This window comes from Vipera berus, assembly GCF_964194415.1.
Source record: "Vipera berus genome assembly, chromosome: W".
Classification (NCBI taxonomy): Eukaryota; Metazoa; Chordata; class Lepidosauria; order Squamata; family Viperidae; genus Vipera; species Vipera berus.
Genome location: NC_138210.1, coordinates 19,611,896 through 19,620,959, shown reverse-complemented (window position 1 = coordinate 19,620,959; position 9,064 = coordinate 19,611,896). Strand labels below are relative to the sequence as shown.

At 45.2% G+C, this 9,064-nt stretch overlaps 1 protein-coding gene across 2 annotated transcripts in view; it reads right to left on the bottom strand.

Annotated features, from left to right (window-relative positions):
- Positions 1 to 6,567: 6,567 nt before the first annotated feature.
- The window catches only part of LOC308676579 (cullin-2-like), a 241,109-nt gene continuing 238,612 nt past the window's right edge, over positions 6,568 to 9,064 (bottom strand). For both annotated transcript variants that reach the window (XM_081342456.1, XM_081342457.1), the window contains 2 exons: positions 7,689 to 7,805; positions 6,568 to 7,159 (listed from right to left, as the gene is read on the bottom strand). In XM_081342456.1, coding sequence (XP_081198582.1) covers positions 7,028 to 7,159; positions 7,689 to 7,805 — 249 coding nt within the window. In that variant the 3' untranslated portion in view covers positions 6,568 to 7,027. The remainder of the gene's footprint in view (positions 7,160 to 7,688; positions 7,806 to 9,064) is intronic.

Here is a 9,064-nt window from a genome sequence, read left to right as displayed (position 1 = left end):
GTACCAGCCTGCTACCGGCCTTGCAGAAAAGGCAACCCCTTTACAGACGGCAAGAGGCTGGAATACGTCTGCCAAATTTATTACAAAAACAAACAAGACACGAACCAAGATAGAGGGAGCTGGTGCGCCACCACGCTCTCAACAACCTTCGCAAGAAAGCAAAGGTTGGAGACCGGACGAAAGTTATTTAACATGGCTGGGTCCAAGGCAGGCTTCTTGAGGAGGGGGTCTCACCACCGCCTCCTTCAAGTCGGCGGGGAAACGACCTGTTCTGTACCAGCCTGCTACCGGCCTTGCAGAAAAGGCAACCCCTTTACAGACGGCAAGAGGCTGGAATACGTCTGCCAAATTTATTACAAAAACAAACAAGACACGAACCAAGATACCGGAGCTTTGAAACACTATCTGAGCGGTTGCTTTCAGCAAACCAGCCCTCCCCACACAAGTCCTTTATAAAGAGTTCAGGGCGTGGCTTCTCTCTCCCTCCTTCCGAGAAGCCCCATTGCCTTCCTCTGTTTACTCCTACTTGACTGCCTCCTGCGTCGGGCGTCCTTGAACAGGGCCAGCTGTGGGTCATCTTCATCCACGCTGTCAGGCTCACACAGCTGGGTCTCCACCAGGTGGGAGGGGCCTGGCTGGGGGCTCTGCGGAGCCTCAAAGCCATCATCAGCAAGTTCTTCAACACCCCCCTCCTCCCCCTCATCTGAGTCATCCGACCGAACTGCCGAACCCACAGGCTGACCCTGAATCACAACACTACCCTCACTCAAAGATGCAGATATAACCTCCTGGAACCAGCCCCGTGTCCCCTCCCGAGCCGCATAGACCAGCCAGGAAGGGCACGGATCCAATAAACATGTGGTGGAGCTCAGCCTCCCCATAATCCTGTCCACTTCCTCCGGTGTCACAGGATCGAACTCATCCCAGATAACATCGACAAGACCACCCGTGTCCCTATCATCAGACTCTGCCCAGTCAGAGTCCAAACCGGTCCGAATCCGAGCGATTTTGTCCGACAGATGTTGACTAAACTCCTCGGCATGACCCTGCAAGGGTTCCTCCCTCACCTCCTGATTAAGGAGGGAGCGGGTCACCCTAAACAGGGCGGCCGGGCGATTATCTGCGGACGCGATAAGTGTAGCAAAGTGGTTAGACCTCGCCACCCTTATCGCTGCGAGATAAGACCTAATACAGGTTCTTAGTCGCAATCGGTCGGATTCGGATTGGCTGGACCTCCAACGGCTCTCTAGGCCCCGTCTCCGACGCTTCATCTCCCGGAGCTCCGCGGAAAACCATGGAGCCCGCTGGGATCTGCACCGGGTCAGGGGCCGCAAGGGTACAACTCGGTCAAGTGCCTCCGTGGCTGCCCTTTCCCAGGCTTCCACTAAGGCATCCGCCGAGCTGTGAGCAAAGGAGGCAGGTGGGGACCCCAGCGCTGCCTGGAACCTCTCGGGGTCCATTAAGCGCCTGGGGCGGAACCATCTAGTTGGCTCAACACACCCACGGTGGGGAGTGGCAAAACGGAAGACCAGCCGCAGGAGATGATGATCGTTCCATGACAGGGGCATAACAATTGGGGAGCCCCCACCAAGATCATCTAACCACCGTCCAGATAGAAAAACCAAATCCAGGGTGTGGCCTCCCACATGAGTCGGTCCATGAATTACTTGCGTCAGGTCCATGGCCGTCATGGAAGCCATGAACTCCCAAGCTAACTCAGATGATCCTCCCAGGGATGGTAGATTGAAGTCACCCAAAACCATGAGTTTGGGGAACTCAATCACCAGCACCGAGAGGATATCGAGAAGCTCAGGCAGGGCTGCTGCTGCGCGACTAGGCGAAAGGTACACCAGCAGCAAGCCCAACTGCGCCCTAGGACCACACCTCAGTAAGAGAGATTCACACCCGACTATCTGGAGAACGGTGGCCTCCTGCGGACATAAGGTCTCCCTCGTAACCACAGCCACTCCCCCACCCCTACCCTGAGTCCGAGGCCGGTGTAGCACCCGGAAGCCTGGTGGGCAAAGATCAACCAGGGGGATACCACCCTCTGGGCCCAACCAGGTCTCCGTGATGCAAGCCAGGTCCGCATGCTCACCCTCGACCAGATCCCGGACGAGAGGAGCCTTATTAACGACGGACCTGGCGTTCAGGTACACCAGCCGGAGCTCAGGTGGCTGCACATCCTCGCTCCCGTGGCCTTGGGGTGAAGGCAGAGGGTCGGAGCGCCTCACCGCTTGTAGATAGCAGGGATGCCCTCCCCGATATCGATACGGCCCTCTCTTCATACACCTGCTGCCATTCCCTAACGTCGTGGGAATAGGAAGTCCCACGACCCGCTCCCGAGCTCCTGAGGCAGCAGACCCTGGCTCCTCTCCCCCGCGATCTGTCCCAGGCCTGGCCTGAACAACGGTTGGTGGATTACCCCCCATTTTCAACCAACCACGACCCTCCCCCCTCCCTAACCCCACAAAAAATTTGATTAAAAAAGTAATCAGGGGCCTCTTATTAAATTTATACCGGAGGCCCCTGCCCCTGCCCAACCATCTCTCAGGGTCCCAGCAATCGGGCCCTTCATCAAGAGGAAGCGTGAAGAGTGAGGCGGGTCACACCCAGGATGGGGGGGGCCCCTGAGGGCGAACAAAACCGTGCTCGGGTAAGTAAGACGCATGGTAGTTGTTAGACAAATCCGGCAAAAAGGCAGACCCAGATCGAAACGGGAGGATCTCAAAATAGAAGGAGAATGTCCAGAGTGCAAACCCAGCTCCACTGCCACTAGAGCTGGGTAACCCCGGAACAGATCGATTCCCGCCCTCTCACGACGGTCAGAACTGGGGAGCAGCCTGGAACATACAACCGGGGAAGGCAATACATATTATTACTGCAGCAAGAATAAGTTATGCACAATGCTGGAAAAATGAACGAGTACCATCAGAAGAAGAACTAATAAAGAAGATACTGGAATGTGCAGAAATGGACAGATTAACTATGAGATTAAAAGATAAAGAAGAATCAGAATATTATGAAAGCTGGAACTTATTTTATAAATGGTTGGAAAAGAAAACCAAAAAGTGAAATTTGTATATGTATTAATGGATTATGAACTCAGCTGACACGTTGTTTGGAAAATTAACATATGTATGTAAAGAATAAGAAAATAAAATAAAAAATATATTTTAAAAAAAGACTATTTAAGAATCAGTGCACTGCTTTCTTGTTTTGACTCTTTCCTGTATTCTGACTGTACTCTGTATTCTTGGAAAATTTAGTGAAGCAAAGAATAGGTTGGATACAGTGAGGGAAAAAATATTTGATCCCCTGCTGATTTTGTACGTTTGCTCACTGACAAAGAAATGATCAGTCTATAATTTTAATGGTAGGTTTATTTTAACAGTGAGAGACAGAATAAGAACAAAAATATCTAGAAAAACACATTTCAAAAAAGTTATAAATTGATTTGCATTTTAATGAGTGAAATAAGTAGTTGACCCCTTCACAAAACATGACTTAGTACTTGGTGGCAAAACCTTTGTTGGCAATCACAGAGGTCAGATGTTTCTTGTAGTTGGCCACCAGGTTTGCACACATCTCAGGAGGGATTTTTGTCCCACTCCTCTTTGCAGATCCCCTCCAAGTCATTAAGGTTTCGAGGTTGATGTTTGGCGGCTCGAACCTTCAGCTCCCTCCACAGATTTTCTATGGGATTAAGGTCTGGAGACTGACTAGACCACTCCAGGACCTTAATGTGCTTCTTCTTGAGCCACTCCTTTGTTGCCTTGGCCGTGTGTTTTGGGTCATTGCCATGCTGGAATACCCATCCATGACCCATTTTCAATGCCCTGGCTAAGGGAAGGAGGTTCTCGCCCAAGATTTGACAATACATGGCCCCGTCTATCATCCCTTTGATGTGGTGAAGTTGTCCTGTCTCCTTAACAGAAAAACACCCCCAAAGCATAATGTTTCCACCTCCATGTTTGACAGTGGGGATGGTGTTCTTGGGGTCACAGGCAGCATTTCTCCTCCTCCAAACACGGCGAATTGAGTTGATACCAAAGAGTTCGATTTTGGTCTCATCTGACCACAACACTTTCACCTAGTTCTCCTCTGAATCATTCAGATGTTTATTGGCAAACTTCAGATGATCCTGTACATGTGCTTTCTTGAGCAGGGGAACCTTGTGGGCACTGCAGGATTTCAGTCCTTCACGGCGTAGTGTGTTACCAATTGTTTCCTTGGTGACTATGGTCACAGCTGCCTTGAGATCATTGACAAGATCCTCCTGTGTAGTTCTGGGCTGATTCCTCACTGTTCTCATGATCATTGTCAATCTCCCTTGGCCTGGGGCTCCATGCAAGATCTCACCTCGGAGTTTCAGTTATTTTGTTTCTTCCATTTGCAAATAATTGCACCAACTGTTGTCACCTTCTCACCAAGCTGCTTGGCGATAGTCTTGTAGCCCATTCCAGCCTTGTGTACGTCTACAATCTTGTCCCTGACATCCTTGGACAGCTCTTTGGTCTTGGTCATGGTGGAGAGTTTGGAGTTTGATTTATTGCTTCTATGGACAGGTGTCTTTTATACAGGTAACAAGCTGAGATTAGGAGCACTCCCTTTAAGACAGTTGCTCCTAATCTCAGCTTGTTACCTGTATAAAAGATCACCTGGGAGCCCGAAATCTTGCTGATTGATAGGGGATCCAATACTTATTTCACTCATTAAAATGCAAATCAATTTATAACTTTTTTGAAATGCATTTTTCTGGATTTTTTGTTGGTATTGTGTTTCTCACTGTTAAAATAAACCTACCATTAAAATTATAGACGGATCATTTCTTTGTCAGTGGGCAAACGTACAAAATCAGCAGGAGATCAAATATTTTTCCCCTCACTGTATTATAAGGCTTGAATACAGTTAAACATTACATTATATAGTTTGTTACAAGTAGCGGTAGTCCTTGACTTACAACCATTTGTTTGTCAACCATTTGAAGTTATGACAACACTGGAAAAAGTTACTTATAACGGGTCCTTGTTACAACCAGCACAGCATCCCCCATGGTCACATAATCATGATCTGGGCTCTTGGCAACTGGCTTGTATTTATGATAGTAGCAGCATCCCAGTGTCATGTGATCAAAGATATGAAAGTGCACTCCTTACCCACAGATCTATCAATAAGACCCCATCTTACATGCAGGGATACAGAAATCCAACTGGATTATGAAACCTCCAAGATAAATAGTGTTCTAGCAAATAAGGCACTGGGCTAGCACTGGAGATCACAGGTATACTATATGGGTATGCTCTCACCCTAGGGGACAACCCACTGTCACCTCAGGGTCCTTGGACTCCTGTACTCCCCAAATCTCCCATAAACTTCTTCCTGTCAGTCCTGCAGGGGGCCTGTTGCCAACAATGTTCTCTTCAGGGGGTCTGGTTTTTGCCAGCTTCTGGGCTCCGTATTTGTTGGAATTTCAGAGTTTGCAGCCTCAGCCTGAGTTCCAACCCCGGCTGCCAGCTCGTGGTTGTTCTGCCGCCACTGGCCCTGATCCACCTTAGCAGAGGACTCCAAACCCGTTTCCTGCCTCTGGGCCTTTCAGTGTCCCACCAGTCTCTGATCTGGACCACCTACTTCTCTGCTGAGGCCCATTGACTCTCTGGGCTTTGGGCTGGTTATTGCCTCCAACTCCCATTGGCTTGTTGCCCTCCTGGGGGTGACAGTTCCAATTTCAGCCTGGCTCTTTGCTGTGTCACCACTGGCCTTCCACACTTGGTACACACTCTCTGCAGCAGTCCCCAGGACTGCAGCCCCTTCTGATCCATGGGGAATAGAATTTGAATTTATTCATTCTTCACAACTGGGGAAGGCATAAAAATTAGAGGGTATTCATTGACTGAACTATTATACAGAGACTTTGTCTAAAGGAGCCAAGTAAAGGAAGAGAAGTGAAGGTTGGGTTTTGGAACGGGCAAGGACTCTTCTAATTCTTATGGACCAGGACATTATTCAACATTATTTAAATGCCACAAAATCAAGCATATCTTTAGTGACTATTCATTAAAAATTCAAGTACTTGAAATTTTAGTGTAAACTCATTAAGCTCATTCATCTCCTACTTTGAGTTTAGATAGCCTGGTTCATAATACTGCAGTTTTTCTTCACAATTTGAGTTGTCAAAAATGCAATCATATAAATGAAAACAGACACTGTAAAGTAGCCTTTAGTTCTTCTCTTCCTATGTTGGCACCCAGACACCCTACGTGGAAAGGAGCATAAGGTACAATGGGCTGCTTTTAAAGTTTATTTTTGCCTTCTAAGGGAAAACCAATCACAGTGAGGTAACATCCACACAATCCATTCTTTCATAGATAAGCATAAGAGTATCCATCCAATCAGAATTATCCCTTTTCCAAGCTGACTTCTAAACAGAAAAACTTTACAGAGGAAGGACATCCCTATGAGATAAATCTTCCTGATCAAACAGTAAAATGCACAGGAATGAGCTACAAGGATGCTTAGCAGTGAAAACAGCTGTTCAGTTTATAAATTAAAACAGGTTGCACAACATATTCCATTTTTATTTATTTGATAAGCAGCAGTATTTTGTCCATTGTTTTTACATTTCAGTGTAGATACAATTATTATGTCATCTACTATATTACAATATTTAGTCTGTTTTGTCTTTTAAGATACATTAAAAAAATCAACTGCCAACGTGGGAAGATGGAGAGGTGGAAGGGGAAGAATGATATCCAACCAAAATTTCCACATTTCAGCAAGTCTTCACTCATTCTCTTTTAGCAAAGTTTTAAGAAATGTCATAATGACATCAACTCAGGATACCTATAGGCTTTTTTCTTCACTGACGCTCATGACATGTCACTGGTGATGATGTAAACAGCAGAAAAAACAGGGGTTGCCAAGTGACCAGTTATGGAGGCACCATAGTTCTGCTTTCCCCCCCACAGAACACACCAAGCAGAGACAGAAATGATCTCCTTACAGCTGTATCTGCAGAATATTAAACTCATGCAACATAGCTGTACTCATCTGCTGAGGCCTGGCTCCGTTCAATGTATTGTTTGTCTATCAGAACTTCAATACACTTCTTAATCATGCTGATACTTGGGTTAAACCTAGCTCTTGATTGGCTAATTACCTGTGCAAAGGAGAGAAGAAAGATAAAAGCTGATATAAATGCTGACTTCTTAAAAGAGCTGGAAAAAAACCCTTCAAAACCAAGCCAACTGTATCTTTTTTAAGAAAAACACAAATTCATTTTCTCAAAATTGCAAGACAGTTTGTGTATTTTTGGAGCAAGTGAAGAGTTTGGAGGAATGTTCATAATCCATGCAGAGGCAGCAATGTTTAGTATCACAACTTTTGGAAGAGCAGTTTTGTGAAAATGAAAAATGCTATCACAAGATTCACACTTGCATCCTAATATGCCATGTGTCTCCATGAACAGGCTCAGAATTGCCATCATGACTTATGATGGAAATTCCAGGCTCCATTACGGTCATCACTCAAGGACTACCTGTATTCTAAAACCATGGTTTAAGCATTTAACATGGCACACTTTATTTCAACTGTCACAGGAGAACCATCTTATTTCAATTGGTACAGCCAACCATCCCATTTAACAAAATCCCCTAAATGTCTACATGACAAGAAGTAAATAATCTTACCTCCTGAATGAGAGCATTGTGTCGCAACAACTTTCGTGCTTTCATGATGCGGACAATGGCAGCTTGAAGGTACATTTTCCTATCTTCATCTACAGCACTTCTTGTTTGCTCCATTTCCTGTAATACAAGACAATGTAATTCAGTGGGTTAGTAGCTATGATCATGTGCAGATGCCCATTCAAATGGCATATTCTTTCATGAGCCAGATGAGAGCTATTCTTTTCTTAGTAAACTGTATGGAAGAAGATAATCCTCTGGCACTCTTAGAAACTAAAGGAAACATGAACGAAGGACCATGGCTTTCCATGTTGCCCAAATCTAGGCAACATTACAGTATGTAGATTTTGAATAAATTTCTTACCTATTATTCCTCAACTTACGACAATTGAGCCCAAAATTTCTGTTGTTATGTGAGACATTTGTTAAGTGAGTTTTGCCCCATTTTACGACCTTTCTTGCCACAGTTGTTAAGTTAGCAAACCTGGTTGTTAAGTGAATCTGGCTTGTCAAAAGATCGCAAAAGGTGATTACAAGAGCCTGGGACATAGCAACAGTCATAAATATGAACCAGTTGCCAAACATCTAAATTTTGATTATCTGACCATGGGGATGCTGCAAAAGTCGTAACTGTGAAAAATGGTCATAAGTCACTTTTTTCAGTGCCTTTGTAACTTTGAACGGTCACTAAATGAACTGTTGTAAGTCGAGGACTACCTGTAAAGAAAATAAATGCAATACAGATGAAGTAGTAGTAGTAGTAGTAGTAGTAGTTTTGGAAGGGACCTTGGAGGTCATCTAGTCCAACCCCCTGCTCAGGCAGGAAACCCTATACCATTTCAGACAAATGGTTGTCCAGTCTCTTCTTAAAAACTTCCAGTGTTGGAGCATTCACAACTTCTGGAGGCAGTTTGTTGCACTGATTAATTGTTCTATCTATCAGGAAATTTCTCCTTAGTTCTAGGTTGCTTCTCTCTTTGATTAGTTTCCATCCCTTGCTTCTTGTCCTGCCTTTAGGGGCTTTGGAGAATAGCTTGACTCCCTCTTCTTTGTGGCAACTCCTGAGATATTGGAACACTGCTATTATGTCCCCCTTGTCCTTCTCTTCATTAGACTAGACATTCCCAATTCCATCAACCATTCCTTATACAGGTGAAACTCGAAAAATTAGAATATCGTGCAAAAGTTCATTTATTTCAGTAATGCAACTTAAAAGGGGAAACTAATATATGAGATAGACTCATTACATGCAAAGCAAGATAGCTCAAGCCGTGATTTGTCATAACTGTGATGATTATGGCGTACAGCTCATGAAAACCCCAAATCCACAATCTCAGAAAATTAGACTATTACATGCAATCAATAAAACAAGGAGTGTA